The sequence below is a fragment of the Drosophila erecta genome, unplaced genomic scaffold, assembly GCF_003286155.1.
Source record: "Drosophila erecta strain 14021-0224.00,06,07 unplaced genomic scaffold, DereRS2 tig00000092-arrow-pilon, whole genome shotgun sequence".
Lineage (NCBI taxonomy): Eukaryota > Metazoa > Arthropoda > Insecta > Diptera > Drosophilidae > Drosophila > Drosophila erecta.
The window spans coordinates 1,104,720-1,126,271 of record NW_020825207.1 but is presented as its reverse complement, the minus strand read 5'-3'; the positions used below and the strand labels follow the sequence as shown (position 1 = coordinate 1,126,271).

At 52.1% G+C, this 21,552-nt stretch overlaps 1 protein-coding gene across 1 annotated transcript; it reads left to right on the top strand.

The window, feature by feature from the left end:
- Positions 1 to 4,400: 4,400 nt before the first annotated feature.
- On the top strand, positions 4,401 to 20,295 carry LOC6548294 (protein CBFA2T3). Its single transcript, XM_026980841.1, has 6 exons — positions 4,401 to 4,926; positions 13,898 to 14,144; positions 17,236 to 18,587; positions 18,679 to 18,858; positions 18,916 to 19,041; positions 19,153 to 20,295. The coding sequence occupies exons 1-6, from the start codon at positions 4,924 to 4,926 to the stop codon at positions 19,501 to 19,503; spliced, it is 2,259 nt and encodes a 752-aa protein (XP_026836642.1). The 5' UTR covers positions 4,401 to 4,923; the 3' UTR covers positions 19,504 to 20,295.
- Positions 20,296 to 21,552: the final 1,257 nt, after the last annotated feature.

The following is a 21,552-nucleotide window of genomic DNA, read 5'->3' as shown; positions in this document are numbered from 1 at the left end:
TCTTCTTCTTCTACAATCGGAGCACATCTGTCCGCAGTTCATCTGTCTCCCTTCCATGTGACAAAATTCTGTTGGATTCATCCAGTTGCTGGCTGATTTCTAGTTGCTGGATGATTTCTAGTTGTTTTATGGCACAACAATTGGTTGTTCCCGCACGAGGAACCTAATGCATTCGAGTTCGACAGACTCGAACGCCTTGAGCACAATGTTAATCCGATGTAAGCTCGTGTCCAAAGTCCACAGATCTCCACATCATGCTTCAATTGTTCCCGACATATTGTTCTCGACAGACTCCAGCTCCAGCTCCAGCTCCAACTCCAACTCGCCCCCCAAAAAGGTGGACGTAACCCGTAACCCGTAACCCGGAACCATCACATGTGCTCACCTTTGCCATCAAAAAGCAACCACAGGGGAGTGCAGGACGAATAAAAAAATAATCACGAGGATGGGGATGTTCGAAAAAACGATGTATGTAGGTTGGTTGGACGGTTGTTTGGTTGGTTGGTTGGCTGGCTGGCTGTGGAAATAGTAGTAGAGATAGGAAAGCGAGCAAAAAAATCTCAGCTGCAAATGACTTGTGTGCCATTGAGATAAACCCAAAATTTATTTATTTTTGCCATAAACCCGAATGCAGTCAAGGCAAAAAGGACTTTTGGCCAAAACCATTGTGATTTTCTGTGTGTGCGAGTGTGTGTGATTGTGTGTGTGTGTGTGTGGCAGGCATTTGTTGTGCCTGTATTTGTGTTTGAGCTTTCGACAGCAACAACAAAAGCGATGACGATGGCAACTAACTACAAATCCGTAGGCAATTAATTTGGCTAGAAAGCCCAAAAATACAAAACGCCCGCCCGCATACACGTATTCCAACGTGTGTGTGTTTGCGGAAAATGGGCCAAAATGAAAAAGCGTAGTGGGGGCGGTGGGAGCTGTGGAAAACGCCTAGTGGAAATGGAAAAGCGCCGCGCTCGACGTCACCGTCAGTCAGAGGGAAAAAACGCAGAGAATCTGGCCAAGGAAAAAAGCAGTTTGAATGGAAATTCAATTGAGTGACATGAAAATGGAATTTTTCATATTTCCCCCAGCCTCCCCCACCCCCCATGTTTTTGTTGCTCTCTGCCGAGATGAGGAAGCTCGTGTTTGGCTGCCAGGCACATCACAAACACAGTTTGTTCTTCATGTTGCTGCTGTTGCTGCTGCTGCTGCTGCTGCGGCTAACAACAACTATGGCATAGGAAAGCTGTGGCAGCCACATCCTCGCACCCACAGAGCCGAAAGAGTCCTGGCGGAGATTACGCCCGTCCCTGTCATTGCTCCCCTGCCGCCCCCATGCCGCCCCCATGCCGCCCCCTGCGCAACAAAAAAACGTTTGCTTCTGACATTTTCATAATTAGGTATTCAAAATCTTTAATAACGGTTACTCTTGCTAGTTGTTGTTGCGGCTGCTGTTGCTGCTGCTGCTGCTTTTGTTGCTGCTGCTGCGGCTGAGAGCTGCCAGTTGCCACACAAATACGCATATTATCCTTATACAGTTTTTGTGTCTTTGGGGCATGCGAATGCTGTGGCTAGAGCTTAGTACGCATACATGTTGCTGCTGCTGCGGCTGCGGCTGCTGCTGTTGCAAGTCGTGGTTGCCAGTGTCAGTGCTGTTTCTAATTTAAGACAAATTCCCATTTTGCAGATAGCTGATAAAGTGCTGTCAGTGGTGAGTTATTGAGAAATCAGCACAACTGTGTAATTGCTGCTGTCACGACTGCAGCTCCGCCTCCAAACGCCCAGCATTGTCGGCACTTCAGTTGCAGTCCACGTTTTTGCGCTCTTCACTTTGCTCGCAGCGAGGAAAGTCCTTCCTCGGCTTTGGCCTGGCTTGGCTTTTCATGTCCCGGCTAGGACAGGACAGGCCAGGACAGGAGAGGCCTGCAGGATTGCCGCTGACGGCGACAATTTTAGCGCGTCCTTTGCCTCCTCGCCTCTGGACAGGACAACCGCTGAGCAACTGTCTCCGGCTGTCTGGAAAGGCAGCTGGGAGCAGAAGCACGAGCAGCACGAGCAGCACGAGGGCATCTTAGTAACCCGCCCAGTGGGTGGCCAGTTTACAAGGCCATTACCATCCATGGAGTGTTATCTGCCGTCACCCAGTTGCCGATTCCCATATCTGGCTACTCCCAGCCAGAAAGCCTCCTTCCCCGGCAGCTCACACAGCGCACACAGGGAGACGCCCAAACAAACAGCTTCATTTTGACCTGCTGGCCTAGAGGACGCATCAAGTGGGTGGTGGTGGGTTGCTTGGGCTGGTATTGCTCTGATTTTGTTTGCTGCCGCTGAGCAAACAACTTCCTTATCGCAGCGATACACGCTGCCTTTCGCCAGATAAACACACAAGTGGCAAGTGACGCATGCGACGCATGTGACGCATGTGCAGCAGGGGCATGGCAGTTGCGGCAGCAACAACGTGTCACTCGTTGTTTAAAATAAAAATTAATAATTCAATTATGCGTCAACAGCATTCCGTTGTTTGCCCTCCCTCTCCGCCTTCCCACATCCATATCCACATCCACACCCACGGCCATTCCCAGTGCCATGCTTTTTGCGACTGGCCATTTGGGAGCGGACTTTTGGTCCGGCCTGGTCGCAGCTGTTGCCTGCCGATGTATGCCACTCCAAATTGCCGTGATTTCATTCAATTTGTCGCAGCAGCAGCAGCAGCAGCGGCAGCAGCGGCGGCGGCAGCAGCAGCAACAAATGTTGCCACTTGCCAGCCAGCGCGGCCCAAAATTGTTTTCGTTTGCTACGCTCCACGTTCCATGAGAATATTCCGGCTCTTCTCTCTCGTTTCCATTCGCCATTGCCAGTGCGAAATGCGCATAAAAAATGCTGTGTCCAACGCCCACAGAGCGCCCAGCCACCCAAGCCAAACCAACCCATCCCGTCCCTTCCCATTCGCCATTCCGAACCAATCCCCCCCAGAAATCCCAGACGACGACGACGTCAGGCTGGTGTGCCAATGCACAATTGTTGTTTGTATGAGAAAATCTCGCCTAATGGCGTTTTACATTATTTGCCGCCTGATGCTGCTCTTCCGACGACGACGTCGACGACGACGACTTCGCTGCCATGGCCAACTGCTACCAAGTAGTAAAAGAAGCGGCCTTCCACCCACCGAGCAACCACCCAGCACCACCCCCTGGGTTTTCCGACTCGAGTGCCAAATATGCCCTCTCTGTCGCTCCACGTTCAAGTTTGCGGTTTGGGGTGTTAGGGTTTTCGGTTGTGGCAAGTTTGGCCCATCGAAGGCGGGGAGTCCGGGGAGTCCGGGGAGCTGCGGCTGCTGGACAAGATGAATGGCCACTTATTGGCCAAAGCGGGTTTTGTTTAAATTGCGGCGGTCAATTTGTAGGAATGTATTGAAACGTCTTCGCAGGCGTAGATTGATGGAGCCACCAGATGGCCGGGTGATGTGCCTGCCCCAGGGACAGATGTGTCAATCGGTGGCTAATTGCCATTGGGATTGGGGCCATAGTGAAGTCTCAGCCTTAAGCTTTAAACTGAATTTGTCAGCTGTGTTATTATTGTCAGTTCACTTTAACTGCATTAATCTCACCTCGAGTGAACAATTGTATCCTGGCATCTTGTAGTTTGCTGCTCCAAAGAACCCCTATAATTTGGTATAATCCCTGGGAAATCGAGCCCACTAACGAGCAAATGTGTTTCCTTACCACTTCCCGAACTAATTGCTCTTGAACGCTGATCTGTTGAGCCCTGGATGCGTCCATTTCCAATTGGAGATCCCGCATGGCATCGAACCAAACCGAGCCGAGCCGAATCGCTTCCAATTTGCCAGCTCGCTGGGATGGGGTGGACCAGAGTCGCTCGGGGGTGGACCTCCTGAGCATTTGACATGGTGTGAACACTCGCATAAGGCCCTTTCACGCGGGCGGGGGAATCCCCCAAAGGGAGTGGGTGTGCGGGAGTGGGTGTGTGTGTGCACAATTGGTTGGCAATTTATTTAAATATCGGCACGCAGTTGGGAGCTGAGCTGAAGACCCAAGGCAGTGCCAACTGGAATGCCAAGGCAGTGGAATAGATGCGAACAGCAACAGAGAGAAACAAGCTGCTGCCGAAAAGGAATTTTTCAGCTGCCTTTTCAGCTCGAGCAGGAAGAGGGGAGGGGGCGCAGGGGCGCAGGGGAGGGGCGTCTGAGTTCGGCAGCAGCTGATGTTAATAGCCCAGCGGGCCAGCGAGTGTCTGCCTGCCTGCCAGTTTCAGTTGTTGTGGCCCTCGAGCGTCGAGTGCGGACGGACGAACGGGCAGGGCGGGCGGAGCGGAGCGGTACAGCCGGAACAGCCGGAACAGCTGTTCCATCTGCAACTGCGCAGGCGCCTCGCATCCGATGCGGATGCCGTCCGAACGCCGCTCGGATTGCCGAGCGGAGCGGTCGAACATGTGCTACCTGGGCCGCAGCAGCGCAGCGCCGCAGACTGCTCTCACAAACAAACGCCACTTTCGACTGGTCGGACGTGCTCAGCTCCGCGGCAACTCAGTTGTGCAGTTCGCAGTTCGCATCGCATCGGATTTCGCGTGTTCTTCTCGTGCGTCCAGCGCGCCATTCAAGATAGCCCACCCGCAGATACTTTCGCATCCATTCAGTTTCCGCTTCAGTTTCAGTTTCAGCTCAGCTTCAGCTTCAGCTTCAGCTTCAGCTGTAGATTCCGATTCAGTCGCTTGCCGTTCCACCGAGATGCCGGTTCGCGTTTCGCGCTGCCGCCTGCGTTCCGACAATGATTCGATGGTAAACAATAACAGCCACTCGCAAGCGGTCGCCAAGTGCTAGGTCCAGCGAAAGTATCTAGTAGCAGATAGCGTACTAAATCAACCCACAAGATACACTCCATCTACGAAGCGCCCGAACAGCAGCGATCTGCCAAAATGGTGAGTCCATGCAAATTGTATCTCGACATGAACATGAGCTACGGCCAACACATGTTGATTGCGGCCAGCTGTCCTCTGCCACTCAAAGTGTCTTTGGCCTTATAGAGAGCACACATATCTGCTATACTCGTACATACACGTGTGTATGTGTCGGGTCGCATCTGTTTTTTATCTGTTCTTTGCTGGGAAGCTGTAGCTCAAGCAAATTGGCCGCGCGCAATTGCAGATACGAATTCGAATTCGTTTGTCAAGTGCTCAAATAATAGTTTAAGACGCCGCACGTTGTGAGGAAGGAAATCTCGTTTTCCCTCCGCTTTGTCAGTTCCACGTGCGAAATTATAAATTATTTGCCCGCTTTTTGGGCGGAGGAGGCGGCATCCAGTGGGTTTTTGGTCCATGACTCTGCCCGCCGTCTGTTTCTGATGGCCTTGTGCGCCGCGTTCCCAACAGAAACAGAACTTCCAACTGCAAATAATTGCAGCTGGCTGCCATGTGTCGCCGCTCTGGATCTGCTGCCTCCACCGTCTGTCGATTCCATCTGCTCTGCAGCAGACTACTATATCAGTGGTCGCACCCCGAGCTCCGGTGGCCAAACAGCCTCCATCCGAACTGGTAACTGGTAGCTGGGAACTGGTAACTGGGAAGTCACCGGGGAAACCCTCGCCCAGATGGGCCTTTTCCAGCCCAGAGTTTATGGCTGGCAGTAAAGTTTTGAGTGCTGCCAGGGCTAATTGATTGCGCTATCGGCTGAATCAGTCCCTTAAAAGGCGAACTTTCATCAGGCATCTGCATAGATGCCAAACAAACAAGATTCATTCACTTTAAAATGAAAAGTATGTGACTCTGATCTGCAATAATCATCCCCAAGCCTGAATTCCAATGCCCGAATTATCGGCTGGGCTGATCTGGCGATGATCTGATCGGGATCTTGGGCTTGCCGTCTGTGGTGACTCATTTTGGAAATCACCTGGTCGATCTGGCCTTGGCCCGGCAGCTGTTGCCACTGCGGATCAAGAGGGGCAGTTGGCGGTGGAGGGAGCGGGATGCGGACACTTGTTCAGTCTGAGGCCAGCTGCCTCTTGGCCTGCTTGTCCTTTCGGTCTTTTCGGCCTTTTCTGTCTTCTTAGCCTTTTGGCCGGGCCGGGCCGGCTTGGCTGCTATTGTTATTGTTTTTGGCAGTGCGGTTGCTTTTCCATTCCGAATTCCACAAACCATTTACCATCTACCATTTACCATATTCGATATTCCATATTCCATCTCGACCATCTCCTTTGCGCTTCCCAGCGCCGCTGTCAGTGGCATGACACCTGCATAAACATTTTAACAGCTTGTAGGGTCCGAAGCGGTCTGTTTTGTATTGTGTTTTCTCGTTTTTTCCGCTGCTCATTAAACAGCGCAGTGCCACCGCAAAAAAGGCGAAAAGTGCTATCGGTAGGGCCTGCCCTAATTGGGGGTTAGACTAATTGATACCCAGCTGTAGGATCACAGTGACACAAAGGCCTAATTCGATAATCCGGGGTTGTGGTAGTTTTGTGCACAGGGGCATATATAGCTGCATTTTTATCTTCTTAAATATCTTATGCTCAAGACCATCATTTTGTGTCTCAAGGTAGTTGTTATACTGGGAGATGACTGATACAAGTTGTTCTTTCCTTTACTATGGTAATTGATATATTCAATTTATGAATACTGGGTTCCCGACTATTCTTGCCGCTTTCCACTTAGAGCACCCAATCGATTTGCCCTCGAATCACAGCCATTTGAAATGCCTACGGCCAAAGTAGACAGCCTAATCGTGTCTGGCAAACAGATACAATATTTCAGGTTTCAGGACCAATTAGTGTCAGCAATTTAATTTTGTTTTGGCCGCTGGGCACCTCAGCTGGCCAGGACTTGTCGGATCGGCCATGGGTATCGTAATGGGCAATGGGCAATAGGTAATAGGTAATCGGTAATCAGCGGGCAATCAGGCATTCAACAAAGTCCTGCTAAATAATGCACGTCCTTGGGGGAGGAGCACTCCGCAGGCTGGCTGCACATGGTGATTGAATTTAAAATGGACAGCGGCGAAAAAAGGGCAAAGTTATTAGCGTAATGGTTGGGGGCAAACAAAACACTGGCGAACCTGAGGCAGGTGAAAATGCACATGACAAGTGCAGCTGTTGGCATCAAATTAGCCCCCCTTTCCCCATTCCCCATTCACCATGCGCCGTGTGCCATGTGCCAGCAAATCCCGCCGCCCAGCCGGCAATCCGGCAATCCGGGCAATCCATCAAGGGCTCAATCAATCATTAGCCAGTGCAAACGCAAACGCAAACGAAAACGCAAACTTCGGCGGAAGAGCGGAAAAGCGGGAAGGCGGCAAGGCGGGCAGCGGGAAAACCCAAAACAAACAGAAAAACTTTGGATTTTCACACCTTTGCAATTAAGATGCCGCCTAGACGACATTGACTAATGAGACGCCATTTTGTTTGCGGCCTGGCGCAGCTGAGCCAACAGACAACATGGCGACCGGAAATAAGTCAATTTGCTTATTAGCCTGTCAGTGGATCCCTGAATGGAGCGGAATGGCTGCGAGTGGAGCGCAGTGGAGCGGAGTGGAGCAGATTGGAGGACTCTGCCCGAAGCCCAAACGCAAACATGGCAAACGGAACGAGGAAAGCATGGGATGGTATGGATCTTAGGGGAAGGGGAAGGGAGACGAAGAGAAAAGCCAAAAAATCGCGCAAATGTCACACACAGAACAGCAACTAACGGCTGCCCCGGAAAAGCGGAAAAGTGGAAACGTGGAAAAGTGGAAAAGTGGAGAGCGGGGCTGCATACGCTTAATCGAAAAAGTCAAAAACAAAATTCGGCGTCGCTCTCATCCAGTTTTGCTGCTTTTCGCCATCCTACTCCTAGTTCTTCTGCTCGCCTGGCTGCCTGCCTTTTTCCTCGTTTTTCCCACTACGCTGTTGTGGCTTTTCCGCCGCCACTGTGGAATTGTTGGCGCTGCAAGTGGCAGCTTATTAAAAAGACGTGGGCCACAGAATGTTTTGGGGGCAAGCAAAAATGTCATAGGAAGAGCCAGCGCAAAAAACGAATTTTTCCCCGCCAGAAACAATGGGGCAAATAGCATGGATAGACCGCGTTCGCCACTGCCTGGTCTGAGTTTGGTTGAGTCCAACTATATTGGAGGTTTATATTTTCAATTGAGTGCACGGTACACCATTTTCCCAACATCTGGAACTATTTCCGTGAATCGGAGGAGTCTAAATGTGTTCCTTGACCTTTTGCTTACCCGAACTCATTATTAAAATGTCAAAGCTTGTTCAACTTCTTCATCTGTCTTTTGAATACAGGACGCCACTTGCTTAAGTCGCCTGGAAATAATTTTTAATTTTAGAAAGGCTCGAAACAGCGATTTAATGGCCCAAACAATGTTTTTGTATGCCATTCGATATTCTATTAGTTATGCCGAAATCCCCCCTTGCGTGGCCATATTTTTCAAAGTCTTAGCCATTAACCTTAGCCCGCCCACAACAGCGCCCATCCGGAGCTCCAGCTGCACTGCCCAGCCCAGCGGCTCTTATGTTTTAAACATTTTGCCGGGTCGGAGCAAAAAACTGTACTGTGTAATGTGTACGAGTGTCCACGAGTGCCGCATGTCCAGCACAATCGCAGATGGCGGATGGCAGAAACGCAGACGCCATTCGCTGGCAAGCTACCAAATACCAAGTGCCCCTGCCGGCATTTGAATGGGATTTGCCAGGCGCCACAGCCCAGCGCAGTACAGCACAGCACAGCATTGCTGCTCAGCCCTAAATCTCCGGCCCAGACTGGGCTGACCTTGTCCCGCGCACTCCCACATTCCGAGGAGGAGCAGGAGGAGGAGCAGGAGCAGGAGCAGGGGCGTTGGATGAGAACGACAACGAAGCAGCTGGCACAGCTGGCGCAATATTTCTTGCCCCAGATGAAAAGCAGATGATGCCGCAGAAGTGGAGGAGCAGGGAAGGCACTCCCTGCTTGTAAGTTGTCAGGACACAGTTGTTTGAGCTGCTGCCTCGAGTGTCTGCAACAGATTTGTGCCGAAAAAGAGTGGCATTGCTGCTGCAGGGGCATGTGTTGCACGTTCGAGGGCAACACTCATCGATTTGGGCACTTGGCAGTCCAGAGCACTCCAGGCAGTCCAGAGTCCAGCGACTGTATCCTGCTGCCGGCGGCGAAGATGATGGCGAAGAACGAGCTCCTATTAGACCGCCCAGGTGCATCTGTATCCGTATCTGCATGTGTATCTGCATCGGTCGGGCCATCGTGCGCACCTGCTGTCACTCGCAATTTTTAATTGAAAACGGCAGCGGTGGCTGCTGCCGTCTAGAGCAGGCTTTTGGCCAAGAAACATCAGCGTCGACACGTGCCAACATGTGTTGCCATTTGCCGCTGCTGTTGCTGCTGCTGCTGCTGCTGCTGGCAGACAACTTGGCAAAAACTTGAATAGCGTCACGTGCGGCAAGGCTGGCAGAACGATTTTCCAATCAGAGGAGAACGAGCGCCGCCAGCGGTGGCAGCTGGAAAATCTTCACTTGCAACAACACAGGTCGGGAAATTGCATCCCGGCAGCAGCTCGAGCAGCAACTTCGCCAGCTGGCGGCCATCAGCGGGCATCAGCTGCCTCGCTGGCATAATTGGGATGCCTAAATACGCTTTGCGGGCAACATGTGGCAGCCAAATGTTCTGCGTTCGCCCCCCTCTCCGCACATAAAGCAGTTCGTATCGGAAATAAAACAGACCATAAAGCCGATTAAGCGCGACACTCGTCCAACTGTTTTTCCCCGTAGTTGCTGTTGCTGATGTTGCTGCTGCTGCTGTTGCTGCTGCTGCTGATGTTGCTGGTGTTGCTGATGTTGCTGCTCCTGTGACAAGCCATTATCTTATTACGCCCCACACAGGCTGCAAATGAAGGGTGAATCGAGGGCGGGGGGCGTGCCTGGGAGGGGCAGGAATATTCGCACGTGCGGCCGAGTAGTGTAAAAATGCTGGTGTTGCTTTTGCCATTGCTGCTGCCCCTCGCCTCCACCCCTCCTGTTGCTCGTTGTCAGTCTGCGTGGCTGTGTGTTGTGTGTGTAATTTAAAATGACGCCAATGCTGCGGCACGTTGCCAGCAGACACACACACCCAAGCAGAGGCACTTTGGCAGACTGAGAGGCGCTTAGCAAATAGTTGACGAGGGTTGCCACTGAAGTTCCAGCCGCTGACTGGGCCAATTATGTAACGTAATTAGGGGTTAAAACGATTATTTTTTTAGTTAGCAAATCAGCAGGGTGTTGAATTCGAACATGTGGCAAGCCAATATAAGTAAAAGGATTTTCTTTACTTCTAATTTAAATACAATTTCTTAAAGGCTTAGAGAACGAGATACTGAGATATACGAGTGTGTAAGCTACACTGGCTTAATTGATAGTTGCTTTCATTGGGAAAGTGGACAAATCGATTTTTAGGCCATGATCAAAAGCTTAGTAGCCACTTTGAGGCATTTTCTCACATCTCATTTAAAACGAATGGCTGTAATTGTAGTCGCTGGCCGTGCAATTAACCCCGGAACGCCGACCGCCCACTTTCGAGCCCCGCTGCTTGGTGCTAATTACCCAGACCCCTTGGCCAGAACTCCTCGAGCAACCCACTTTTTTCGCCTGCGCCAGCATACATTTGTAGCTCCATGTGTAATGAAGCAGCTGACGCAGCAAGTTGCAAAAAGTTTTAACTGTGAAACGATGTTGCTGCTGCACAGGTGTCGTCGCCATTCGCCATTCGCCAGTAATCCCTCCCAGAAGCGGGACGCGGGTCGGGCGCCACTTGCGCATAATGACGCACAATGCGGAGTCCGCAACACACAGTGGCCCGCAGTCCTGGTGTCCGGCAGTCCTTCAGTCCGGCAGTCCGGGAGTCCAGCAGTCCGGGTGTCCCAGGTTGGAGTTTCGAGGTCCGAGGTCCAGTTGCTTGTCACTCGCACACACACATATGTGGCGGGGGATGGCGAGGAGGAGGGTAAATGGGCAGCTTACCGGGAAAGCACATGCAGCTGTGCTGTGATTTCCCATCCTCACGGCGAGCCACCTCCTTCCCGGCTGGCCTTCCACCCCCGCAAGAGCCACCCACCCTCCAAGGCCCCTTTTCCACATCCTTTGTTGTTGTTATTTCAGTTGGCGCGCCTTTTCGTTAACCACTCCTCGTCCTTTTTGACCAGCTCTCCTGCAATCCGTGTGCGTGTGTGTGTGTGCGTGGGTGTTTTTGTTAGCAAAAGGGATAAAAGTATAAAATGCTTTGGTGTCCAGCGCATGGGGCTCGCCCTCCCGCCCCTGGGAATTAAATGAATGTCGTTTAAAATGTGTCCTTTGTTTTTTATGATTTCTGCCAGCCTAATTGAAAATTATGCAGCGAAAATGTATTGTGCCGTTGGCCTTCATTTGTCAAATCGTCGAGCATGGGCTGCTAATAGCTGCTATACCGTCTGGCAAGTGAAGTGATGGCTCTGAGCTGCCACCGCTTGGGGCAAGTGGAGCGTGGAGCAGATTCAGCTTGTGGTAAATCATGCCAATCTAGAGTTGAATATCTTTAAGGTTAGTTCCTCATAGAGGCCTCCAAATTTCCAACTCAATCGAATCTCCAACCCGTGAGATACCAGTAAATTGGATTCCTTGATGATTCCCTACATGTGCTTATAAGTCACGCCATTGATATTCCCCGAAAAGTAAGCCCGTAATTGGGCTTCTATCCCACTGTGCTGCCTCCGTTTAAATAATTACTTTTCCTCTTGGCAATTTCGCCGGCAGCCGTCGCAGCCTCAGCCTGCCCCTCCCCATTTCCCCTGCAAGCCAGGATCCTGGAGCCTGGAGCCTGGATCCCGCTCCTTCCTGCCGCTTCAGATTCAGCCTCAGCTTCAGCTGGCCCAAGTTTTGTGGGAAAAACTTCTGCGGGCGACATTTTCCATTTTGCTGCGATGGAAGCTTGTGAGGCTCCCGGCTCTTTGAAGTGCTTGCCTTACACTGGACGGTGGCGGCGAAGGGGACTGGGTGCGGGGACTGGGTGAACTGGGGGCGCCTTCTGGCGACGACAGGCGACAGCTGCTTGAGCGACAACGACACGACTGCTCCTGACATTTGATTCATTCGTCATAGCCAGGGCCAAAGGCGGCAGCTGCCGGCTATTAAGTGAGTCAGAACCACCACCACCACCACCACCCATCCGATGCCATCCCATTCCACCCATTTCCCAATTAAGCTCACCTGCCGCCTTTCACAAACACTTGTTGTTTGCCTCGGCTCCACCACCGCCACCTCCACCACCAGCAGCACCACTACCATTACCAGTGCCTCACGCATGTTTTGTCTGCCCGTTTTTTGCGAACTGTGGAAAGACCTCGCTGCAAAACACTTGTCAAGTGTTCCTGCGGCGGCGGAAGAGCAGGAGATCCAAGCGTCTGGATCTGCTGAGGCTTTCCCAGCGGAGTAGGGGCATCGGGAAAGGGGGCTGGGTCGTCATTAGTCGGCCCTCACTTTGGCAAACGGCAGCTGGCGGCGTGTCAAGTGTTTGTTTTTAATAGAATTTCATTTGCGGCATTTGAGTGTAATTTCGCTCTGATGCCAAACAGCTGCGCCCACTGCCCCGCTGCACACCCTACCCCACCCCCCACCAGGGGACAGGGACAGGGGGAGGCTGAGGTATCCCCACCCGATTGTAAATATTGCCGGCCGTGCCGATTGACTTTAAACAATTGCTCTAAACATTTCTTGCACCTCGAACGGCCGCCAGAGATTGATCGAAAACATGAATGAAACTAAGCAGGTTTTTCCGCCTTTCCTGTGGCTTTCCTCCGTGTTTTCCCTGCCTTCCCCCATCCCCTCCCCCCTGTGCCAAGGCACGGCAAGCTGCACAAACTCCCACAGTCCGCAAAGGTATTTACATATTTTAGTGATAAAAATCAACACAAAAATGTTTCCCCTCATGCGAGCTGGACACGAACAACTTTCAGGTGGGGTGTGGAAAGGTGGGTGGTTGCGTGGAGCGTTCACTGGGTGGTTGGTGGGTGGTGAGTGGTGGGTGCCGGGTGGCCGGAACTCCCGGGCAAGTGGGTCGCAGTGATGGGTAAACAGGAAGTGCAGTGTCGAGTCAATTAGCAACGCAGCGTTCGGTTCTCGATCTCTTGGGCTCCCCTTTGAGAAATCGGGCAGGTTTCCCAATGGATTTTCATTTAGTCGGCCGCCTCGAGGGAAAAGTTCTTCGACTCAATTGCGAAACAGGTGTCTACGGCGTGCGGACTGCTGGCAGCTGTCGGCATTCTTTGACTGTAAATTGGTTTCGGTCTATGCCATTTGGAAAATCTCGGCAAATTCGAGAGCCTCGAATATTGATAGATAAAATATTAGTTACTGAACAGAGGTCCGCAAGTAAAGTGGCACCTAGAAGCTAAAGTATAGCAATTCCATTGAGTTCTTTAGATGCTTTTAGCTCCTTTTTGCTTTTCCACACCACGGTGTAGCTCTTAAATCCTATGCAAACCAGCCAAATCATAGGGATCAAGGACAGCCAGGAGTCCTTTAATGCAGCTGGTTTGCTATTGAATGGAAAATGCATATTTAAAATAATCGCACTTAAGCGCCTCTAAAATGGAAGCAATTTGGCCAAATTAAAGCGGCAGCTGTTCTTTCTTCTCAAAGCGAACAAAAGCCCAAGGTCTCCGCCTTTGAAAGTGTATTTTGGTGCGGGTGCGCCCAATTTGCATGTCAGACAGCCATTTAATCAAATTGAAATCAAATAAGTTGAAAACATAATGTGAGAACTTTGTCACTTGATGTTTTCGTCTATCGCCCGGATCCTGGGAACCTGGGAACCTGTGCAGTCTGCCGGCAAAATTAGCTGGGCGTCGGCAGGAGCTACTCCCCATGTCTTATCCCTTCCAGTTTCCCCAGCTAACCGCTTCCCCTCCTGCTTCCAGATGGCGCTCGACGGCAAGGCGATAATTAAGGAGGAGATTACCGACAAGGACGCCTACGACGCAGCTGCGGCGGCGGCAGCGGCGGTGGCAGCGGGAGCCGCTCTGGCGGTGGCCTCCGCTGCGTCCGTCCAGGTGCCACCCGCGTCATCGTCCTCGGCGGGATCAGCGTCATCGGCGGCCGCCGCGGCCGCCAACAACACAACATCGGCGGCAGCCACAGCGGCAGCAATTAGTCGTCGGCTTAAAGGTGAGTGGAGCGCATTTAAGTAAACTGCACTGCGAGAAAGAACGGGGCGGAAGTTGTGGCCATTGTAACGGATAACTAGTCTCGCAGCCCTCTAAAATATAAAATTATAGTAAAGTGCACCAACTAACAGCGACTGAAACTACATAATTAGCCTAGCTACAGCACAAGTACTATAATAAGCTCTATTAGGTTTATTTACCCATGAGAAATAATGATACCGAATGACAAACTATGCGATTCGGACATGTACCCTAACTAGCAATCCCAAAGCAAGCTCCTTGGGATACATAGCATGCCGCTTTTGTGATTGAGCACTCGAAGTTCCAGTGTACGTTCCAAATCCCCAATATTTATAGCTGTTTACTTGATGGTGTGAACCTGAGCAGCTGTTCGCGTTGCGCCATCCTTTAAAGTGGGCCCAGATCCCAGCTCCAGCTCCAGCGCCAGCGCCAGCTCCACTTCGAGTTCCATCTGGCACTGCACATCAGAGCATTTCGGATTCGTTACTTTTAAATGGTTTTCCGAACCGAACAGAGACCACAGGCCGCAGTCGGGAACTTCACGAGCATGCGAATGAAAAAGGCCAAAAGCATTTGCTAGTTTGCGCCGCACCCCGAAACTCTTCCCCGAAAAAAGGAGGAGGAAAAAACGGCAACCGCTGCTGGCATTGTTCCCAGCATCAGACCAGCATTTTGTTGCCTGCTTTTGGGCGCCCCAACGCTGCCAGGGAGCAGAGAGCAGGGGCGGTGGCGGTGGGGATCACTGCGGCTTTTATTGCCGGATTCTCCGGACTACCTGCGCCTGTTCCCAGGCAAATGATGTGTGGCCCAGCATTTAAGTCGCTTGAATTTCTTTCCTTTCACCAGCAATTAGCATTTTCCGGGCACAGCTCTCTGCGGAGGACGTCCCCTCCCCTGCCGATGATAATCAGAAGCAGTGCATGATGAATATTTGCCAAAATGATTGTTTTCCCAAATGACTATGCCAGCAACAGCAATGACAGCAGCAGCAGCAGCAGCAGCACCACCACCACCAACAACAAACTAAACTTGCCAACGTTTCGTTTTGTGCGCTCGACTGCAATCTATGGGACGCAGCTGTGCAAATTCTGTTGCCCACATAGACACACACACACACACCGAGAGAGAGTCGCACACACAGATGCATGGCTGGGACCACGCTGCGTATACGTAACCTTAAATCGATGGAAGGAGCTCATGATGCTGGCAAATGTTGGGCCAGCAGTTGAAAGCTCCCGAGTCCTCCGCTCGAAACATTATGTTTTAGAAAATATGTGAATTGTCAACACAGAATTTTCGTAAATAGTTTTTCGGTTTGCGTGGGGTTTTTCTTGGCAGCAGCTGCTGCTCGGCCGGCCAGCAACTTTGGGTCAGCAGTTGAGGCTTTCCCACACAACAGGACCAAACCAAAACAAACCAAAACTTTTAAGCCCGGTCAAGTGCAATATTTTACAATTGTACACCAAACCACACCACACCGCAACAGTCGAGGGCGGGGTTGGGGGCGGCGGAGCGAAAGGGATGTGGCGATGGCGATGGCGATGCCGGCCAATTAAGCCCGGAAAAACGGGAGGAGGGGCAGCATGTGATCCATCATTGTCTATGCTTGGCGTTTGATAAGAGCCGCCGAGTCGGTTGACTGATGCCTCCGACTCCGGCTCCGACCACGGCCATCCGTATCCGCATCCGTGTGTCTCCCATCTCCCATCGCCCATTCGTTTGGCAGTGGAGGTGGCTCTGGGTGGTCGTGTGGCCCTTCGATTGGCAAGGCGGTGGCGTGCCTGAATGGCTGTGAAAACACAGCCAGTTGCAGCTGTATCCACAATCATTATCACAAAAGCAAACTGTGCAGCAGCCGCACGGCAGCAACAGCAGCAACAGCAGCAGCAGCAGCAACAGCATCAGCATCAGCGGCAACATCAACTGACTGCCATTCCCATCGTCGTTGTCGTCATCATCGTCCTCATCATCATGGTCATCAGCAACATTCGCCACCCACAATGTCTGTCAGCCACCAGCCCCATCGCTATCCACCCACCAACCCACCAATCCAGCGACCCACACCCATAAACAATTTCCATTAGCTTGTGCAAACAAAGTTTGTGTGTGTTTGGTCGTTACAGGCGACAAATGTGTCCTAGGCCTTTTATTTTGTACCTTTTGTGGTGCCACATTTTATGAATTCCGGAAAGCGATAGAAAAGTAAGCGACTTCGCTGTTGCAACCTAAATAGGAAGAACTTAAGTGCAGCACCTTTAAAGAGGTTTGAAAATGCAAGTGTACTAGCAATACATTGCTGCATAGTTACAAAACGATCATAATTACTTTACACCTTAAATCCTTTAATCCTTAAACTATTATTTACTTTATTCCTTACTGTATACAATCACCTGTCAAGTGATGAACCAATCCAGTTTGCCACCATTTCGTCGCCTGACAATGAGTTTCCCAGCAGCTTCTCCGTCCAGCTGCGTCCTGCGGATTTGCGTTAAGCTTTCATTTTTGAGCTACACCATCGCTCGGGCAGGATCATGGTTGGCTGCGATGGGACAGCACGTACCGCAGTGTGCTGCACCCGCACCCTCCGTCGTCGGCAGACCACCCACACCCACACCCACATCCTCCCACTCGTCCACTCGTCCTGCAATTAGTGCGTTATGTGGTGCTTGATTTGCTTGCCTGACTGAGCCCAAACCACACACAGCACACTTTGGAAGGGCCAAAAATGTTTGCTAATTTATTTCCCATGTTCAAACAAATTTGTTAATGCCGGCAGTTGGTCTGGTGTGTAGTGAGCCGAATGTAGTATCCAGTAGCCAGTAGCCAGTGTTCAGAGTGTAGTATGTAGTTGCGCAGTTGACCAGATCTGTGGGACAAGTGCCGTAGCTTGTTGTGGTTAGGTGGCACATATATTTCCGTTCCTCGGCTTCTGCTAATGCATTTGTAATGCGCCTGGGCTGCACATCCTGTCCTGGTCTCGAGCTTGGACTTGGACTTGTTTCCCATGTTCCAGGATGAACATGCAACTAGCCAACTAACCGCTTGTCCTCCTCTCTCCCCCACGAAATCAGCCAGCAGCAGCAGCAGCGGCGGGGACAAGAGCTCCTCCTCATCCTCGAGCAGCAAGGACAGCAGCAGCCACACCTCCAGCAGCCGGAGCGAGAGGGACAGGGAGAGGGAGAGGGAACGGGAGCGGGAGCGTGAGCGGGACCGCCTGTGCCGCACTCCGCCGGACTCTCCGCCGGACAGCTCGCGCAGCCTGGCCCCCCGATCGCCCCACTCCCCTCTGCAGTTGCACCAGCGTCCGCAGCGCAACGCCAGCGTTTCCCCGGTGGTCAATGGATCCTCCTCGGGCGGCGGAGGCGTGGGATCCTCCGGCACTTCGCCCACGCCCACACCGGGCAGTCAGCATGCCGCCTCGTTGGCCGCAGCCGCCGCCGCCGCTGCAGCCGCCCATGTGGAGCAGGCGCGTCTGGTTTCCAAGATGCGCAAGTTCCTGGGCGCCCTCGTTCAGTTCTCCCAGGAGCTGGGACAGCCGGAGGTGAGCGAGAGGGTGCGCGCCCTGGTGCTGTCCCTCTGCAGCGGCAGCATCTCCGTGGAGGAGTTCCGGCTGGCCCTACAGGAGGCTATCAACCTGCCACTTCGGCCGTACGTGGTTCCGTTGCTCAAGAACAGCATCGCCCTGGTGCAGCGGGAGATTCTGGCCCTGGCCAGAGCCACCAACCAATCCGCCCTGCAGTACGTGACCAACAACGAGCAGGCGGTAATGGAGTTCGCACCCCACGGAGTGGCCAGTGCCGAGTTCGGGGACATATTCATCCAGCTGGAGGCGCCCACGTCCAACGGCAGCAGTGCGGTCTTCAAGCGCCGCTCCTCGGACTCCATGATGGAGCACGGCGGGCACAACGGCCTGCAGGAGTGGAGCGAATACATGGCCAGCGGGGGAGCCGGCTATCCTCCACCGCCCAGCAAGCGCCTCACCCTGCATCCCGCCCACTCGGTGGTGGCCTACGGAGACTACGGCGTCTCGTCCGCGGAAGGACTGCCCTCGGCGGCGGCCTTCATGCAGCGCGACGAGCGGGACCTGCGGATGAGCGAGGCGCAGGCCAGGCACGCCGCTCCACCCCAGCGAGCGGCAAACCCCCAGCCCAATCCCAACCCCAATCCCAATGCAGCTGCTCCTGGAGCTCCGGGCGCGGGTGGCGAGGAGGAGTGGAAGAACATCCACACCATGCTCAACTGCATCTCCGCCATGGTGGACAAGACGAAGCGGGCCATCACGATCCTCCAGCAGCGCGGCATCGAGCCCCAGCATCCCAACAGCGGCCAGGAGGTCACTCCCGCGGCCATGGCGGAGCTGCGACGCCAGACGGAAGAGAAGGTCGCCGAGTTCAAGCGGAATGCCGAGGATGCAGTGACACAGGTGAGGCACTACCCCCTTTCCGCATTCCCAATGATTGGACCGTTAACTTAGTTTATTGGTAATAAATGCCCCTTTATGGTGTCCCCTCCAGGTGAAGCGGCAAGCTGTCATCGAAATCCAGAGGGCAGTGGTGGCCGCTGAGACTCGGGCTGCGGAGATCATGACCCAGGAACGCCTGCGCATGGAGAAGTTCTTCATGGAGATGAGCCGCCATTCCAGCGGAGAACGGGATCTGGACAACAAGTCGCCGTCAATGGCCAGTGCCCAGAATGTGAGTGCACAAACATGCCACTCAGTGCTGCGTTTATTAACTTTCGACCACTTTTAGGGCAGCAATCTGCAGCAGCAGTGCTGGAACTGCGGGCGCAAGGCCACGGAGACCTGTTCAGGCTGCAACATGGCCCGCTATTGCAGCGCCTCGTGCCAATACAGGGATTGGGATAGTCACCATCAGGTGGGTTGCCCAGAAATATACACAATATTACGTTAACTTGATGACTTACCAGGGATTTCCCTGTGTACTCTGTTGAGCGCTTATTTATGATCGCTTTCTTGTGGTTTCCAGGTGTGTGGCAACTCCCGGGCCAGTGAGCTCAGCGCCAAGCACCTGCACTCGGCCAGCAACCTGAGTCTGCGCAACGCGATGGCCACCCGCTCACCACCCACTCCCAACTCAGCGGCCCACCTGCAGGCGGCGGCAGCTGCTGCGGCTGCTGCAGCAGGAGCGCGGGAAGCGGCCAGTGCTCCGGTCGGAGGTCCTGGAGCAGGAGTAGGCGGCGGTGCGGCCGCGGGAAGCGGAGGGCAGTCCGGCGGCGGAGGAGGAGGCGGGGGTGGAGGGGGCGGTGGAGGCGCCGCTGCCGCTGTGGCCGCCGCCACTCCAGGTGCGCTGGTGGCCAACGGGTTGGGCTCCAAATGACGCATTCGCATGATGAAACCCAAGAAGAAGTACTTGTGCTAGTCAAATTAAAGGGGGTGAACCACGAAACCATATACACACTTACAATTATGCAGCTAATATAGAGTTATCCAAAAACCAAAAACGAGAGGAGAATCCATTGTGGCATCGTCGCTAGATGAAGTAGATGATGCTTAACATCGAGAAACGCAAACGCATAATTAGATACAGATTGATGTGCATTTTCACTAAAGTTTATACATTAAAATGTTTCAAGAAAGCCATGGTAATGAGCGGGTTAAATGAAATGGGTTGAAAATCCATAGAGGAAGCCAATATTAATTACTCTCACAAAACATTTTACGGAATTTATCCAGTAATTCTCAACCTGTGACTTAATGTATGAAATCGCATTTTTACCATCAGCACTTTCACGCAAGAAATACATAAATATTAATAACAATATGTGCACACTAATAAAGAATTACATAAGCAAGTAAAATCATTTAAATCAACACTTGAGAAGCAGTGAAATTCTGTAAGTAAGCAGCCCAAAGCCCAAAGCGAGTAAAAACAAAAACTGAACATAGTAGATTTTATTAATACAATACAGTATATTACTACGGATATGATTACGATTATGGCTAATTTATTGAGCGAGTTTAATTTATTGATTAGTATTTATTGTACTCCCTAAACTAAACCTAAATGTACTTTTATCATAAACAAATACCAAGTAAATGTTAAACCTACAAACGCGGCCCGCAAGGCTCCGACAAAAGAAACCCAAGAAATAAAGTGTTTTAAACCAAACGAAGTCTCGAATACGAATTCCCATTTCCAAATACGAATTAGAAAATAACATTTCGATTGGCAGCCTAAAAGAAGGCCATGAAAAGCGCATTAGTGTGAGGCGGGTGTGCGCCTGAGAGTGTGCTACAAAACCACAAACTACTGTGATGAAATTTCAATTATCGTCACTCAGCTGTGTGCTCCCTGTCGGTGTGCGTATCTGTGTGAGCGCCAGGGTGAGTATCTGCGCCTGTGTGTGTGCATGTATGGCACACCTGCTGCTGTCGCATTGCAAGCGAGCAAGCAAAAGCTCGTTAGTGCCCCGCCCACTCCCCTTCCTTCCTGCCAAGGACGCCCGCAACATTTGTTGCACACGCACACACACATGGCCTGCGGCTACCCACCCACTCACACACACACACCAACACTAGCAGAGTGAGGGGCAGCAGCTTGGCTTGGCTCTGCCTTTGTCTGGATGCTGTGCGCTTTTTTGCAACCCTTCAGCCAACAACAATGATGATGATGATGGTGGCATTTGCTACCTGAGTGATTTCCTAAAGCACTGCTCCACTCCACTCCCCTCCGTTCCCCTCCGCTTTCCCCCCACTGCCACTACCACTTCCGGCTGCGAGTGCGACTCACATGCACATTCAAATGGCTGCACGTCCAGCTGGCATGTGCTACCATTTCCATCTCCCGGGGATTGCTACCCCGCCCGCAGCCACTCGATTACCCCTTTGTGCCGGCCAGCCTTTCGTTAGCTTCTATTTAACATGCAGTTATCGTTTGTTATCGCCAGCAGCCACAAGCCAAGCTCCCACAGAAGCAGCAGAAGCGGCAGAAGCAGCTTGTCAACAGGCAGCGAGGTGAAGAGGGATGACAGTCCTGGGCGCAGCAAGGTCCGGAATCCGCATGCCCTGCAAATCCCTTAATTATATAAGCGAGCTGGGCTGAGTCTGCAGAATTGGGGCTGAGCTGTTGAAGATACGCGTTCGTTGTCAAAGGATGTTGGCTGTAAGTTCTTAGACCTATCGCGAGCAAAGAGACTGCTTCCGGAAAACAGGGACCAAATATGGAGTGGCGCACTTTTAGAGCGATTAGGCTTTAGCTAGGAAATTCCTTTTAATCTCTCAAAACTCCCAATTTGATGCCCCCACTGGAGTGGGGCACACCTCCCACACCCTGGCCCTCTTCTATTGTTTCGCAGCTCCAATCGATGCCAATGCATTAACATTAAAACTTGGGTGCTGAAATTTTAATTAAAATGTGACAGGCAAC

What these genes read in the sequence shown, in the direction of transcription:
- LOC6548294 (XM_026980841.1), top strand. An exon ending in AATTAGTCGTCGGCTTAAAG is followed by an intron (nt 14,145 to 17,235) that starts GTGAGTGGAGCG and finishes CCACGAAATCAG; the next exon opens with CCAGCAGCAGCAGCAGCGGC. An exon ending in ATTGGGATAGTCACCATCAG is followed by an intron (nt 19,042 to 19,152) that starts GTGGGTTGCCCA and finishes TGTGGTTTCCAG; the next exon opens with GTGTGTGGCAACTCCCGGGC.